Here is a 15,975-nt window from a genome sequence, read left to right as displayed (position 1 = left end):
GCAGGAGTCCCGGGAGGGGTGGGGCCTCCTTGCTCAGCACCGAGGGTCTGGGGGTCTGGCCTCTGCCGGGGCGGGGGGGGGGGCGGGGCTCGGCTCTCACCCGGAGCGCAGCTGTCCACGAGGGCACCGAGGGCACGGCCGCTCTGCCAATCCCGACTGAAGTTGGTGATGGGCAGCTGAGGGAGCTTATTCTGGATCCAGCCCAGGAGCCGCTGCTTGGGCGTCTGCTTCTTGGCTTCCTCATCCTCCTCCTCGTCCCACATCGGCATCGAGATGGAATAGTGCAGGATCAGGGTCCAGATCAGACCCAAAATCAGCTTCAGGTTGCCATCCACAATGGCCTTGCTGTCTACAGGGGCACGGGGGGGGGGGGGAAGAAAGACGTCTGCTCAGCCTCTGCCGAGCCCCGGATGGCCACCGGGCTGTGGGAGCCTCTGCTTGAGGCTAAAACCCTCAAGGGTCTGCCAATAAGCACCAATTAAGCACCAACTGGGTGTTGGGCTAAGTGCCGGAGACGCACGGAATCACCGTCCCTTCCCTTGAGGGCTGGAGGAGCGGGATCTCTCCAGAGCAGAAGGAAGGGGGGGAACATCCAGGGCAGAGGCAGGAAAAGTCTCCCGGGGGGTGAGGAGGACGGCCAGGACCTCGGGTCCTGAAAAAGCTTCTAGCACTCGGCAGCACCCCGGCCTCTCCCCAGAGTTAGCCCGGAAGGCTCATGACTTGGAAAGGGAGAAGTGGCTGAAACACTAGGCCAGCAGTTAGGGAAAAATGAGCTCAAATCTTCCTTGCCACTCACTAGCTAAGTGATCCTATCCAAGTCATGTAACTGCTGGGCCCCCATTTTCTCATCCGGACAAAACACTTTGCAACATTATAAGGATCAAGCGAGAGGAAGGGGAGGGAGAGGAGCTGTGGCCGTGCACAGGAAGGAACTGGGATCCCTCCCCCACTCTCTATCCCCCAAATCCTCGGCGAGCTGGCCGGCGGTCCGCCAGGCGGATCACACAGCCGTAGAGGTAGAGGAACAGAGCCGAGATAAAAGAACTCAAGAGTCAGCAAAAATTGATGGGGGGGGGGAGGGGGGAAGGGGGGCGGAAAGACTACGCGGGCACAGCTAACGAGCCCCGAGTCACCTCGGCCCGGGGGGACGGGAGCCAGACGGCCAGATTCCAGAGGCCCAGACAAAGCACCCCAGAAGGGACCCCTCCGGGGAAGCGCAGACCCTTGATTTTACGGAAGGGGAAAAGGAGACCCCAGAAGGCAGCGGAACGTGGCCCGCAACACCTTCGGGTCCTGGCAACGTCGCAGACTCGGGTCTGCGGCCTTGAGAACTCAAACCATTGAGTTTCATCCCCCACCTTTCCCACCACAGGCAAGGCGGGGGGAGCGGGTGGACTATTAGCACAGAGGCTCCAGATCCCTTCTTGGTCCCATCCCCGCCCCCTTCAGTGCAGGCTCCGGCTCTGCTGTTGAACCAAGATGGCGCCGGCCCAAGTCGGGAATGGGGCGAGATGAAGCCATTCCACTGGAAAGGGGAGACTTTCCCAGGTAGGGGCCAGGAACGGGCCCTCTTGCCCTGGAGAGCTCGAGAGCCCCTAGAACAAGCCCCTTCCAGCCTCGGGGAGGGAACAAGAAGAAGCAGAAGCTGCCAAGAACTGGTTCCCTCCCTGCTGCTCTATTTTGGGCTCCCCAGGCCCAGGCAAAAATAGATTAGACACTGTCTCTCCCATCGCAGGGCCTGTGAGGCCAGAGGGAGGAAATGAAGCGGGGCAGAGAGTAAAAGGAATGGTGCCGATCGGAGTTCACCCCAAAGAACTCGGGGAAGAACGCACCGCCGCATGATAAAATCTCCGATCCGGGGGGACCGAAGCCAAAAGACCAGCCCCAAAGCGCAGAGGCCGGACCGAATGACGGGCCGAAAGCCAAGAGAAGGAACAGGCCCAGTAAAACCTGGCAGGCCCGGCCGGCCCGGGGAAACGGTCCAGGATATTCCGAGACCCACCCGAAAGGCCTGGCCGGCAGCCACCCCGATCACCACGGCAACCTCCTGCGCCCCAATCGGCAGAGCTCTCAGCTGGCCTTGGGGAACAAGCAGCCCCCCCTCCCCCCCCATACACACATACCCGCCTTTCAGGGGGCCTTGCCCTACAGAGCCGAGCCGGGCCTGCAACAGGGGGTTGGGGGGGGGGGGATCGGCCTAGGAAAGGAATGAGCAGCAGAGCTGAGGAGAAAAGTTAAAAAGCCGAGGAAAACTGGAAAAGGGACCTCACGTTGTGGCTTACACACACCCCACGGGGCCGAAGCGGGAGGAATAACGGGAGCTCCGTTTAGGCTTCATACGACAAATACCCAACGGTCTCCAAGAGAAACGGGCCACCGCCTCTGGGCCTCCTCCCTCGCGGGCCGGTGCCGGCACGGAGGTGGGCAGCCACGCGTCAGGCAGGCTGGAGTCGGGACCTTCTGGTGCCCAGAGGTTGGGCTGAAAAGACTAGATGGTCCCAGAAGTTTCTGCGATTCTTGCCCTAGCAGCCCTTGCTGCCCCCGAAACTTCCCATCTCTGTGGACCTCCATGTGCCCATTTGTGACGTGAGGAGCGGATGAAATGCAACCCCGAGTCTGCCAACACATTTCCATGCTTTCACGGGACAAGAAAGGGGACTGTGGGTGGGTGGGGGCCCGAAGGAGCTCGGATCACCTAGCCTTACCCTTCCTACCCAGGAGACCCTTCCGAGGCCGAGCCCTCCAAGGTAGGCCAGCTGAAACCTGACCGTCGCTTCCATCTTGAGGGGAGTCCCTCGGCCTACCCGCCAGGAACCCCAAAAGGACTTCCACGGAGGCAAAGACGGTGCCAACTTTGCCCAATGCCTAAAGATCCTTTTGTACAGAGCTCAGCAGATCGGATCCCGGGACACCTCCCCGGGCCCATCCGAGAAGGGGCTGGATCCTCCGGCTCCTATCTGGGAGATTCCTTTCCAGTCCAAAAAAACAAATATGCAGGAAGAATGTTTGTCTTCTGAGTCAGCTGGACTGGGGGTGGGGAGGGTACCAAGCGGGAGAGAAGGCAAAGTCTGGAGGCAGACTTCTCCATATAAGGGGCTCACAGAATATCGGGGCTGGCCAGACCTCGGAGAGCACCTCGGGCTCCTTGTTTACACATGCGCTAAACCAGGCTCACAGAGGAAGGTGCCTGAGGTCACACGGAGGCAGGCCTGGGGCCAGAATCCAGGCCCAGAGGTCACACTGAGGCAGGCCTGGCCTACAAGTCAGGTTCTAGGCCTCCTAAATCAGGATCGTTTCCATTCCATCCCAGGCACTTAGCACTTAGTTCATTCTTCTCCAGCCCTAGAGTTTGCTGCCCCTTCCCTTCCCCGGCCCTTGCCAGCCTGTTCCCCAGAAGCAACGGAACCTTTAACATGCCCAAACCTGACTCAGGGGTGCGGCCCCCCCACTCCTGCCCACTGCTATCTGGAAGCTCTCACTAGCACAGAAAGCAAGGAGGTTCTCCCGGGGAGAAAAGCTCAAAGAGGGCCAAGGAAACACTTGCCCTCATGGCTGCCCTGTGGTTTCTCCCGCTTTTCAAATTCAACCCTCTCCCTGTGATTCCTTCTCACCTATTTCAAAGGAGTTGATTGGGAGGGGAGGGGAGGGGAGATAAGACTAGTCAGTGTTAGCTAGAACGCCAAACATAAACAAGATCTGCCAGGCCCCCAGCTGGCACTGGCGAGAGCTCAAGCTGGCGCCTCTTCTACCACACCTTCTGCTGGGCCAGTGGGCTGTACCTGCCAAAGCCAGGCGGGCAAAGAGCACCGAGGAAGGCTGGGGTCAGAAGGCACACACAGGGGAGGCTGCCACAACTTCCCTGAGAGGCCCTATCTCAGGGAGTGGCGGGACACACCTTCGGTTTCCAGTCACAACAATGGTCATGTGTGTGTGTGTGTGTCTGTGCGTGCGTGTTTGTGTGTGTGCGTGTGTGTGCGTGTGTGTCTGTGTGTAGGGTATCTGACAGTGTTTTTCTCTCCTTCCACAGCAGAGGTGCAAAAGGGAAGATGGAGGCCCCCCAGAAAGGAAGGGGCCTGCCCCGGGCGCCCATCTGACACTGAGGCTTCCTTGGACTGCCACAGCAGCTAGAGTTTAGCCAACTGTCCCCTGCAGCTTATCCTAAGGCCCCCGGGCCCTTCCCCAAGGGGCCTTTCCCACGGCCTGCTACCAGCTCAGGCCCAGGCCCGGCCCGGCCCTCCCCTCTCCCCCCATCTCCCAGCTGGGCCCCGCCCCCCTCTGCTGGGGTGACACACCCCTCCCCCTGCGCCGCTGGGCCCCAGCCTGCTAATCACACCGCTTTCCAACATTTTTTAGCCTTATATGGGCAAAGCTCTAGGAATCAGGGGCGGGAGAAGGAAGAGCAAACCCCCCTAGTGGGGCAGGGCCCACCTCCCCTCCCATATCCTGCCTTCCTTCCTCCATCTACCCACTCTCTCTCCACCCACCCTCCCTTCTTCCCTAACTTCAGGGCACAACGGCCCCACCCCCTCCAGAGCCCAGATACAATGGGGGAGGAGGTGGGGGGGGGGGGAGGTGAGTCAGTCCCTTCCTGCCCCCGAAAATTCAGCCTCCTTGCAGCGGAGGGCAGCGTGTGGGGGAAGGAAGGGGCGAGGGGACGGCTCCTGGAAAAGCCGGGCCCGGGCCAGGACCGAAACATTCCCGAAAGCGGAGCTTTCCGGGGAGGGAAGTCATCCCAAGCTGCTTGTTCTGGAGGAAAGCCCAAAGGCCCCAGACCTCCAAAGGCTGGGGGAGGGGAGGCCTTCCAGGCCCAGCAAGCTCCCCGGGGTGCTGAGCCAAGACTGGCCCGGAGCAACCGAAACGGAGATGGACGAGCGGGGCGGGTGCTGGGCCGGCTCTTACCAATCCGTTCCCTTCCCCCCTCGACACAGGAAACAGGGTGGGGCCTGGTACCCAACCCCGCCGGGCTCCCAGAGCCACAAGAGTGGCTGGGCTGTCGGGGCAGCGGGAGGGGGAGAGGGGGCAGCGCGGGGGAAGAGGGGGCAGCGCACTCCGAGACAGAGGACAAGGTGACTGAGAGCCGCCAGACTGGAGAAAAAGGAATTCTGGGGCGATGTGGGGGCGGGCAACGCCAGCTGCAGGCCGCTGGAGCCATGACCTCCTGAGCAGGGAGGGGAACTAAAGCAAGCCCCGGGGCTGGCCTGCAGCTGGATCTCCCGCAAGGCCCATGTCTCCCACAGCCTCAGTTTCCCTATCTGCAAAGGACAGGATTGGATGAGATGAATAGTGAATCAGAATCTGCCTCCATGCATCGCGTCAAACGGACTGGGCAGCTGACACTCTCCCCCAGACATTTGCCGGGTGCTTCTCCTTCCAGGCACCGGGCCCACCTTTGTTCTCCCTCCCCTCCATTCCTAGCCAGATTTCTCGTGCTTTCTCAGAGGTAGGAGCTGGGAACTGTGGGGAGAGCCGGAGCTGTCCCACACAGGCTGCTCACCACACAAAGTGGGGGGAGGGGGGAGTGGAGTGGAGTCCCTTCCCTATTAGTGAGGTCCTTACTGCAACCCCTGGGCATACTTCCTCCTGTTCCTTCATTAGCTGTGCCCAGCCTCACCCAGAACACTGCTAGGCCACCCCTGGGCGTACCAGCCTTCCACATCCTGCTAGTGTGAATCCTTCTCTCCCCCTCCTGCTAGTCTGAAATCCCAATCCATGACTCCATGCTTAGCTCCCCTATCCCAGAACACCTTCCATGATTACTCACTCTACTCTGGCCCCCTCCTTCCCAGGCTGCATGGGAGCTCCCTCTGTTGAGACTTCTAGCCCGCCTTTCCCCAGGACCTCCCCACACAAGTCAGCTCTCATCCAAGCTCCGGCCGGAAGGCCCCTAGCAGGGCTTGCTCTGGGGAGAAGGGGAAAATGCAGGAATACAAGTCGGGAGCGGGAGTGTGGGCGAAAGAGAGGCAACAGAGAAAGTTGGCTGAGGGCTCTCGGGAAAGCTCGGGCCGGAGGAAATGTGGGAGAGCTTCTAGGGACAGCTCCTTCAAGGAACAGAAGGATGGAGAGTGCGAGCTGGAGAGGGAAGGAGTTCCAGGCCCGGGAGGGCGGGAGAAGCACATCGTCCTTGTACAATGCCCACAAAGAAGGTGCCAGGCTCCTGGCCGGGCAGGGCCCAACCCAGGGCATTTTCTCTTTAGCCCCAGGACAAGCGGCCGAGGCCCAGCTGCCCACTAACTGAGGGCCGGGAAGCAACAGTTTGGCTCAACTGCCGGGGAAGTCCCTCCCTGGACTGGCGGCTCTGCCTCTGCCTCTGCCACACCCACCCCTACCCAGGAAGCGCCCAGCCCTTCACCCGCAGAAAGGTGCTAGATGACGGGCTGGGGGGAGGGGGCCGAGGCCCGGGATCCAGCCTGGGGCAACGCCCCGGCAGAAGCCCCAGCCCACCAGACGCTTCCGCTCCACAAACAGTTAACAGCCCCAGCAGCATTCCTCCGGCTCCAGAGAAGCGGCGGGCTCCCGCCGGGCTCCTCCTTTGTTTAGGGAGCAGCCAAAAACCCCAAGACACAAATGTGGAAACGGCTCCCCCCTCCCTTCCCCCTCCCTCCGCCGATGGCTCAGCCCTTTAACGGAACTCCGGGGAGGGGCAGAGAACTAGCTGGGGGTGACATCCTGGGTCCCGCACTCCAACAGGTTAGACCAGCTGTGGGCCTTGGCACCGTTGCTTTGGTTCATGCCAGGCCCGGGGAACATGTGTGGGCAAGGTCTGACATTGGCTGAGTCACAGTTCCGAGGGGTCCCCCGAGGAGGGTTTAGAACCCGGCCCGCGCCTCGGATGCCCAGCCCGCGGTGCCCCGCCCGGTCCCGTCCCACCCGCGCCCGCGCTGCGCAGCCCGCGGTGTCCCACCCGGTCCCGCCCCACCCGCGCCCGCGATGCCCCGCCCGGTCCCGTCCCACCCGCGCCCGCGCTGCGCAGCCCGCGGTGTCCCACCCGGTCCCGCCCCACCCGCGCCCGCGGTGTCCCGCTCGGGCCCGCCCCACCCGCGCCCGCGCTGCCCCCGCCGCTCACCGATGGACACGAGCTTGATGCTCTCGCGGTCCAGGAACTCGAGCGCCACGGACACGTTCTCCAGCTGCATCTGGCGGAAGGTGGGCCGCTGGTTGTGCTTGCGGTGCATCTTCTTCTGGCTGAGCACCTCGAGCAGCGCGATCAGCCGCAGCCCGTCGCTCAGGTCGGTCTGCAGGTTGCCGATGCGCTTGCTCACGCACTTGAGGTGCTCGTTGCACCAGCGCGTGAACGTGTTCTGCTGGATCTTCTTCCAGGGCGCATCCTCGGCCAGGTCCTTCTCGGTGGCCGGCATCTCGGCGTCCTTGTCCTTGTCCTTGTCTCCGCCGCCGCCGCCGCCGCCGCCCGCTACCGCTGCCGAAGCCGCGCTGCTGGGGCTGTGGCTGTGGCCGGGCCGCGGGTGGGAGCTACTCATTTTGAAAGCCTGCAGAGGCTGGGGGCGGTGCTGGAGCCCGGCGAGGGGGCGGCCCTCCTTAATTAAAGACGCAGGCACCTAGAGCCAGACGAGCTGGGGGGGAAAAAGACACGGCCGTGGGGTGGCTGAGCGATCCGGCCCTTTAAATGGGAAGGGGCGGGGGCGGGCCGAGAGGGAGAAAGGGGCGGAGGGAAGGGGATGAGGGGGCTGGGACCGCCCCTCCACCCTTCTTCCCCTCTTCCTCCACCCCCCTTTCCCCTCTTCCCTGCAGGCCCCTATTCCCCACTCCACCCAGCACAGAACCTCGGACATGCTTTTCATTCGGCCCCCGCCCCCACCTCAGCCGCCCCAATTTCATTCCCAAGCTCAGCCCGAGCTCAGCTTTCCCCTGCAGGCGCTTTAAACGCATCCCGTTTCGCGGTCCGGGGGCTTAGATGGGGGAGGGGGGCGCCGAGGAGGGGGAGCTTTCCCTTCCCGACCCCACCTCCCGCTTCTTCGGGCCCCTCGTCCAAACCCCACCCCTAATGACCAAGCATTTTACGGGTGGACTGAGTCTGAGGAAGCTCGTTCACCCCTCCCTGCCCCCGCGTCTTCCAACGGAACGGACCGGCGCACGGTCACCCCGGCGGTGGCTGGGCTCTCAGGGCTAGCGGTTGGCCCTCACCAGCCGGGATCCCCGTCGGCAAAGCTTTCCCCTTCCCCTCCGCTCCCACTCACGTTCGCGGTTTCTCTGACACCGGGGCCTGCCGTCATCAGAGACCCGGGCAGTCAAAGCTTTCCTTTACGCTCCAAGATGGAGAGGCTCAGTTTCTCCATCTGTTAAAGGGAGGAAAGCTCCCGTGGGCCACTAAAGCGCTCCCCGGGGAAGATCTCGGATCCCCGCCCTCCCCTCCCCACAGACATCTTCCCCAGCGCCTTCCTTGTCTCCCCAGAAAGATGGTGGATCCGGCCCTCTTACCTTCCGCCACCCCGACGGGACCACTCCCTATCTGGCCAAAGAAAGAAGCGGGGGGAGATCTGCTGACCTTTCCCTTCTCTTCTGACCCCCCGAAGAGGGAAGGGGCGCCCAAGGAGTGAAGGGCACTTCTCCTTCAGTCTCCCCCTGGGAAAATGCTGCTCCCCATCTCCAGATCAGGAAAGATCAGGCCATCTCCCTCCCTCCCCCTCCAGAGGCTTGACTAGAAAGGGGGCTACTTAGATTTCCGAGGAATCGGTCTGTTCTAGGCTCTCAGGCCCTAGTCTGGGCCCCCGCCTCACCCTGCCGTTCCCAGCCAGCCTTGCACCCCCAGGGGCACTCCCAGGTTCTAGAAATCTGCCCCTCCTCCACTTCTCAGCATCCTCCCAGAAAGCAGTCTTCCATGGGAGAGGGAGGGAGCCCAAAGGGATGGGGTGGGGGGTGGGGGTGGGGTAGGTCTGCAAACCCCTTCACAGCCGCATGAGGAAACAGGCAGGCCTGGTTTATTTAGCTCCATTTTACTTCCTGGGCAGTTGAGATTCCCAGACTTCAGGGGCAAAGCCCAGGAAGACTCCCGGAGAGCCGGATGCTCTGCCTCAGTGCCCCAAGGCCCAGTGAAGTGGAGCCCCGGGGCCCAGATTCCAAGGCCTTCTCCCTCCCAGCCTCAGTGGACCCCACAGGCCCAGTCTTTGTGAGAGGCTGGCTGCCTCACCCCACCCTTAAGAGTTGCAGTCACCAGCCAGCCAAATCCAAACCCCGAGGAGGAAATGGGGAGGACCACGCCCAACTCGGGGGGAACCGAGTCACATCACCAGAGATCGTGGCCGCTGATCCCTATTGGCCAAACTAGGAAAAAAGCCATTACTTTATCCCAGTTGGTGGCTACCATTTTTTGGGGAAATACCAAGTCAAAAAAGAACTGGAGGAAGTCTGCAAAGGGCAGGCGGTGGATGGGAAAGAGAGACAGAGACAGAAGGGGGAGAGACAGAGGGAGGGAATGAGGGAGGGGGAGAGAGAGGGAGACAGACAGAGAAAAAGCCAGAGAGAAGGGATGGGGGAGAGGGAGAAAAAACCAGGGAGGGAGGGAGAAAAGAAGGGAGGGAAGGAGAGAGGGAGAGACAGAGGGGAGAGATTGAGAGAGGCAGAGACAGAATGGGGAGCGAGAAAGAGAGAGAGGGAGGGGGAGACAGAGAGAGACAGAGGGAAGGAGAGAAAGCTGAGAGGGGAAGAGGGGAGCCAAGGGAGGCTATGCCCAAAGGGTGGGGGAAGGGAGGTCAGGGCTAGAAGGGGAGAAAAGAGGAAGGGGTGGGGCAGTGAGGGAGGTCAGGGCTACAAGGGGTCAAGGGTACAGGAAAGGCAGGTCAGGGCTAGAAGGGGTCAAGGGTACGGGGAAGGTCAGGGCTAGAAGGGGTCAACAGTACAGGGAAAACAAGTCAGGGCTAGAAGGGGTCAAGGGTACAGGGAAGGCAGGTCAGGGCTAGAAGGAGAAGGAAGAGGAAGGGCCACAGAAGTGAGATGAGACAAGGAAACTAGGAGGAAGAAAGGGTCTGGGGGAGCTGAGGGAAGGGAGGTCAAAATTAGAAAGGGAGAGAAGGAAAAGGAAAGGGTCAGGAGACAAAGAAGGGAATTCAAGAGGTGACAGAAGGGATGGGAGGAGGAAGAGAAAGACTGAAGGAAGGATGGGAACAGTTAGAACCAAAGTGCTTGGCGCTCCAGGGTTGGGGGGGGGTTCCTTCTATATGAGGAGCGAGGCACTGAGCTGCACCTCCCGGCTGCCCCATCTCTGTCCCCCAAATGCGCCTGGGTTCCCTCATCTTCAGCTCGCCCCAGACCAGCGCCAGCTCACTCACTGAATGAACCTTAAGCCCCATCATTGATCCATCTGCCAGGAAATCCTGCGTCAGGCCTGGCCTCTTCCCAACTTCCCCCCTCCTCTCCCCTCCCCTCCCCCCTCTCCTTTCCCAACGAAGGGGGGGCAGGCAGGAGGAGGCCCCGGGTGGTCTCTGAAGCGTGGCCTCTCCAAATACGGTCAACTCTCACTTGGCTCACTTTATGAATTGCCCGAGGCCTATTTTTAATTCCCAACTGGCCTGTTCTCATACCAGGACCCTTCGAGTTTATTTCAGTCTCCCTGGTCTTTTTCGTGCCCCTCTGGGGAGGGGGCGGCTTCTGGCTCCGCTCCCATCTCTTTCCTCCATTCAGTCGTGACCCCTGACCCTCCGCAGTGGGCGCCCACAAATCCAGGCGGGGATCCGAGCCCCCAGGGAAGGAGCTCTTCTGAGGGAGAGGGTTAATCCCTCCCCTCCTGTTTGAGGAGGGGGCGGCTAACCTCAGGCATTCTGCTTTCCAGGGCCTCTCCCCGAACCCAGGAGGGCTGCTCCCCGAGCGGGCCAGCGGAGCCAGCTCTTCTTGGCTGTCTCACTTTGGGGCCGGGCGGGCGGCGAGAAGACTCGGTTTCTATGGGAGCCCTCGCTCTGGCACTCGCTGGCGAGTGGCTTTGCTTTCAAACCCTCAGCCCCCGGGTCATCCGTAAAAAGAAGGGGGCGAGGAACTAGCCTCCACTGTCCCTCCAGCGCTAGGGATGTTGGGATTCTCCCGCATTCGCCTTGAGATTGCGATGCGGGTGTCTGGACGCTAGGGGACGCCCCATCCCACGCCTCAGAAGCTCCCTGTCCCAGGAAGCCGAAATCCAGCCCTTTCATATTTTCCCTTATTTGGAATGAGGCTGAGGAGTCAGACATGGCCTCAGCCCCACGCCCCTCTCTTGGCGCGCGGCCCCCCCCCACCGGCTCCCCTGGCCGGGCCACTGGCGCAGAGTCTCGGGGCCAGCGTGAAGGCCACGGGGGCTCCTTTCCCTCCCTCTCCCTTCCTGGGCCCGACGCCGGGAGTGAGGAGGCGGCCCCCGGTGTGGCCTCAGCCCTGGGCTGGGGCCGGCAGCCCCTCCGCAAGTGGAGAAGCGGGGAGCCCGAAAGGCGGTGGGGACGGGCAGGGAACGGTCGGGCAGCCGGGGCGGGGCCTCCCCCATCCACCACCAGGGCCGCGAGCACCTCCTGTTTGAGGCCGTGTGCCTAACGGGGGAGCCGAGGACTTGGGGGCGTTCGCTTAAAAGCCGGGACCGGTCGGGATCAGCCAGGAGGCCCCTCCCCGTGGCGGCCCACACCCCTCCCAGACGCCCCGGCCACACTCTGGGGAACGGCCGCGGTGGAGCTGTGGGACAAGGGGCGCGGCCCGGCCTGGCCAAGGAGGCTCCGTGCTCCCCCAGGTATCTGCCGGGGCTCCCAACCACTTCATTTCCCCAACGTGTGGCTACCAAGTGGTTAGGACCCCCACCCCACCCCCTCAGCCCTCAGTGATCTGCCGTCTTCCATACACTGACTTGGAGTCTTCCACTCCCTTGCTCCCTCCCCCATACGGTGATCTAAAATCTCTCTCCCTCTTCCTTTTCCTCTCTTCCTTTCCTCCCTCCCTCCCTCCCTCCTTCCTTTCCTCCTTCCCTCCCTCCCTCCATCCATCCTTCCCTCCCCTCCTCCTTCCTTCCCTCCCTCTCTCTCTCCTTTCCCTCCCTCCCTCTCTCTGTCTCTCTCCTTTCCCTCCCCTCCTCTCTCCCTCCCTCTTTCCCTCTTCCTCTCCCTCTGTCCCTCTTTCTTTCTGTCTGTCCCTGTCTCTGCTCTCTTCCTCTTGTGTCTCTCTCCCCTCCTCTCCCCTTCTCTGCATTTCTCTCCTCTCTCTCCCTTCCTCTCCCTGTCTCTCTTCTTCTGTCTCTTTCCCTCTCCCTCCCTTTCTCCCTCTCTCTTTCCCTCTCCCTCCCTTCCTCTCTCTCTCTCCTCTCTTCCTCTCTTTCCCTCTCCCTGTCTCTTTCCCTCTCCCTCCCTTCCTCTCTCTCTCCCTCTGTCTCTTTCCCTCTCCCTCCTTCTTTCCCTCTCCCTCCCTCTCTTCCTCTCCCTCCCTCCTCTTTTCCTCTCCCTCCCTCCCTCCCTTCCTCTCCTTTCCTCTCCTCTGTCTCCCTCTCCCTTGTTCCCTTCCTCTCCCTGTCTGTCTGTCTGTCACATACGCGCACACTGAGCCGGAATCGTCTCTCGCCCCACCCTGATCGCGCGAATCCCGGCAGTTCCCAAGTGGAGGGGCAGTCACCCCCTGGAGCCCCTGGCACATCGCTCTCCCGCCGCTTTCTTCTTCCTTCCCTCCGCCCGCTCAGCGGCTCCTGCCCTTTCCTCGCTCCCCACCCCCCACCCCGGCTCTGCCCAGCATAGGGGCTGTCCAGACCAGGAGCACCGGCGGTGTCTAGAAAAGGGGTTACGGTGGGGAGGGGGGCGCGCCTTAGATGGGACTGGGCAGGCCCAGGGTGGAGAAGCCCGGCCGTCTCTATGCCTCCTAAGTTCTAGTAGTCAGTGGTACGGGAGGGTGCTGCAGGGAGCGTCTATTTTACCTGGAGCCGGAGCCGGGAGCCTAGAGCAGGCGCCGGAGCCTAGAGCAGGAGCCCGGAGCCGGAGTCGGGAGCCTAGAGCAGGAGCCGGAGCCCAGAGCAGGAGCCCGGAGCCGGAGTCGGGAGCCTAGAGCAGGAGCCGGAGCCCAGAGCAGGCACCGGAACCCCGAGCCGGAGCCGGAGCCGGAGCCGCGAGCCTGGGCGCCTCCTCTGCCGCCGAGGGCACTGGAGCCGGAGGCTCGGGGCTGCTGGGGCGGACGGGCTCGGGAGCCGGGCCGAAGAGCGCGCACTCTCCCTCCAGGAGGGCAGGGGCAGCGGAGCGGCTGCTGGCGGCTGGGCCGGGCTGGGCTGCGGGAGCGCACCCTGCGGCCGGGGCCACCTCTTGTCAGCTGCGAGACCCCCCTGGGTCGGAGCCGGCTCGGGCGGAGAAAGCCTTAATTGGTAAAGTCGCCGGGGAGCCGGAGCGAGGGAGCGAGGAAGAGCGAAGGGGAAAGTGGGGGGGGAGGGGGCAGGAGGGGGCCGGGTGATGGCACCGCTGGCGGCGACCCCGCCCCTCGGGGAATGAGCTCACAGCCCAGAGGGCCTCCGGCCCAGGGAGGGGGACACCCCCACCCCCACCCCCGAGGGGCCGGGCGAGGGGGGGCTCCGGGGTGCCCTCTCGGTTTCTTAGTTCCCCAACGCTGCCCGATAGGGCTAAAGAGGCCCCCCACCCTCATGTTTAGCCTCAGGGTCAGGGGTCAGCCCCTGGTGGACCCTGACCCGATGGAGCAGAACGAAACGAGGGGGAGGGAGGGAGCACCCTTTGTGGGCCGAGAAGACTGGTCCGGGGAGGGGGCGCGTCTACCCCTTCTTGCTTCCTCTGTGGAACCGATCCTATTGAAATAATGGAGATGGGGCCCAGAAGTGTCCTTGCCTTCCTGCACTCCGACTGGGACCCCCATCGGGAGGGCAACCCAGAGACCCCGAAGGCCGGAGCTCTTTTGTCCAGCGCGTCATGTCCTTGCCTGGCTCCCGGGCCCCCCGGCCCGGCCTGCGCCCATCCTTCACGGTTGGCCCCCAACAGAATTATTTGTGAATGAAAAAGAAAATGCGGGGAAGCCTGGTTGGGGAGGCTCCATCCCAGGATGACCCTGGGTAAAGCTTCGTCCTGGTCTGTGCCTCATTTTATCTGACAAATGGGATTATTTTAGACTGAATTCCCCAAGGTCCCTCCAGACTCCAACAGTTCATGAGAACATAAGGCAATGTACACAGGGGTGGGGCCGGGGACCCTGCCAACCTTCCAGGAGCATCCAGGGTACGGGGGGGGGGGGGAATGTAGGCACCTCTGTACCACGGTCTTCTCCCAAAGCCAGGTGGAGGGGTCCAGGCGAGGACGTAGGGGGGCACCTGGATTAGGGAAGGGATGGGCAGGGGAGAGGGGGATGTCTGGGGGAGATCACAGACTCCTAGGCTCGGAGGTCATGGAGCCTGACCTCACGGGACAGAGGACGTCGAGCATCCCGGAGCGGGGACCCTCCCAGAGGCAGGAAGTAAACAGAAGTATCACCCACAGGCTAAAACCTCACCATGTCCCTCCTGTCCGGGAAGAAATGGGGACGCCAAAGGGTGCTCCGGAATCGTTTCTTGCCTTCAAAACACAGCCATGAGGGTGGGCTGGCATTGGGGGAGCCCTCCCGGGTCATCTTCTAGTCCTTGCCCCCCCCAATTACACTGGAAACGCCCCTCCCCCAAAGGAAGGCGGATTGATCAACATTGATCAACACCTTTATTAAATCTCTCTTCCACGCCAGGCACTGAGGAGCTAGAGACAAACCTTGGCCGAGGTCGCCCCCCTCCCTGGGGCCGCAACCTGGCTCCCAAGGTTCAAGTCTTAGGGATGGGAGGGAGTTTAAGGAAGACAGGGTAACTGGGGAGACGGCCACGGCAAGTGGGGGGACGTAACAGAGATCTCAGTGACAAGGCAGAGGGAGGAGCCTAAAGGGCGGCAGATCCCAATCTTCCAGCCCCCCCCCCCCCCGCCATGGCTCTAGGTCCTTCCGAGACCCCAGGGAACTGCCTGGACTTAAGGATTCAAAAACGGGGGAACCAGGGCCTCTGCGCAGGGGCCTCTCCCTCAAGAGGCTCCCAAGGCCCTACTGCTGGCCTGGCATCCAGCGGGGGTGTATTTCCAACAGGAGCCGTAGGGCTCTGACCTAGCCGATCAAGTGGGGTCTGGGGGGAGAAGAGGGCCCTGAGCAGCTCGTGCACCTTCGGGATCTTCACCGAGCAGCCCCAGCACTGCCTCCCTCTTTCAGGAAGCCATTGCCCGTTTGCCCACTGTGCCCCATGGCAGGGCCCAGCCCGGCGCCCTGCGTTTCTTGCTTTACGGTCTGTATTCACTCCTTCTTCCATCTCCTCCGGCACCACACGAGCTCACTGAGGCAGGGACTGCTTCTCTTCATGGAGACCAAGGCCCAGGGTACCCACCTGGAGCTTGCTGCGGCACCCAAACGAGGGGAGCTGGGTGGTTAGTAGGTTTGCTCTCCTGAGTTCTGTCACTAACTGTGGCACCTTTTCCCGCTCTGGGACTGAGCTCTATCCCGCCCCCCCGGGGCCTTCTCCTCTATAGAACAAGGGGCCCCCAAATCCCTTCTGGCTCTGACAGGCCCTGTTTTACTCAAATATTTCCCAGCACCTGCTGTGTAGGAAGACTTTAGCCTTGGCTCCATTTGATGGAGCCAGAGGCCGGAAGAAAATCAGAAATGGGCTTTTCGGGAAGCCCAGCTGGCTTATCTGAAGGAAGAGACTAGAGTGGCGTCCACACCCCAGGCCCACTGAGGCCGGACCCCAGCAACCTGAGGAAAGCGTCTCTTTCTTGCCTCTTTTCCCCTCTTTAGTCTAAGCAGCAGCAGCAGCAGCAGCAGCAGCAGCATCCCAAACCTAAGAGTCTCCATAATACCAGGAAGCTGTCCCCCATGGGCCTCCCTGCGCCTGCCTGTTTTCCAACCAATTCTTGTATTGACCAGCCCCATTCCCTCTCTGCATTGGGACCTGGGAAAAGGATACTCCGAGAAACGAAGGGAAGGAAATAGGCCTCATTCTTGGCCTCTGAAATCACTGCACACACTGGCCAAAAACCT

At 62.1% G+C, this 15,975-nt stretch overlaps 1 protein-coding gene across 1 annotated transcript in view; it reads right to left on the bottom strand.

The window, feature by feature from the left end:
- Positions 1 to 13,184, bottom strand: part of FLNA (filamin A) — a 52,121-nt gene extending 38,937 nt beyond the window's left edge. The window contains 3 exon segments of the mRNA XM_051968013.1: positions 101 to 349; positions 7,064 to 7,568; positions 12,857 to 13,184. Of these exon segments, the coding sequence (XP_051823973.1) occupies positions 101 to 349; positions 7,064 to 7,475 (661 nt within the window). The 5' untranslated portion in view covers positions 7,476 to 7,568; positions 12,857 to 13,184.
- Positions 13,185 to 15,975: the final 2,791 nt, after the last annotated feature.

Source organism: Antechinus flavipes, chromosome X, assembly GCF_016432865.1.
Source record: "Antechinus flavipes isolate AdamAnt ecotype Samford, QLD, Australia chromosome X, AdamAnt_v2, whole genome shotgun sequence".
NCBI classification, from domain to species: domain Eukaryota; kingdom Metazoa; phylum Chordata; class Mammalia; order Dasyuromorphia; family Dasyuridae; genus Antechinus; species Antechinus flavipes.
Note: the sequence above shows the minus strand (reverse complement) of the source record. Positions and strands in the feature narration are given on the sequence as shown.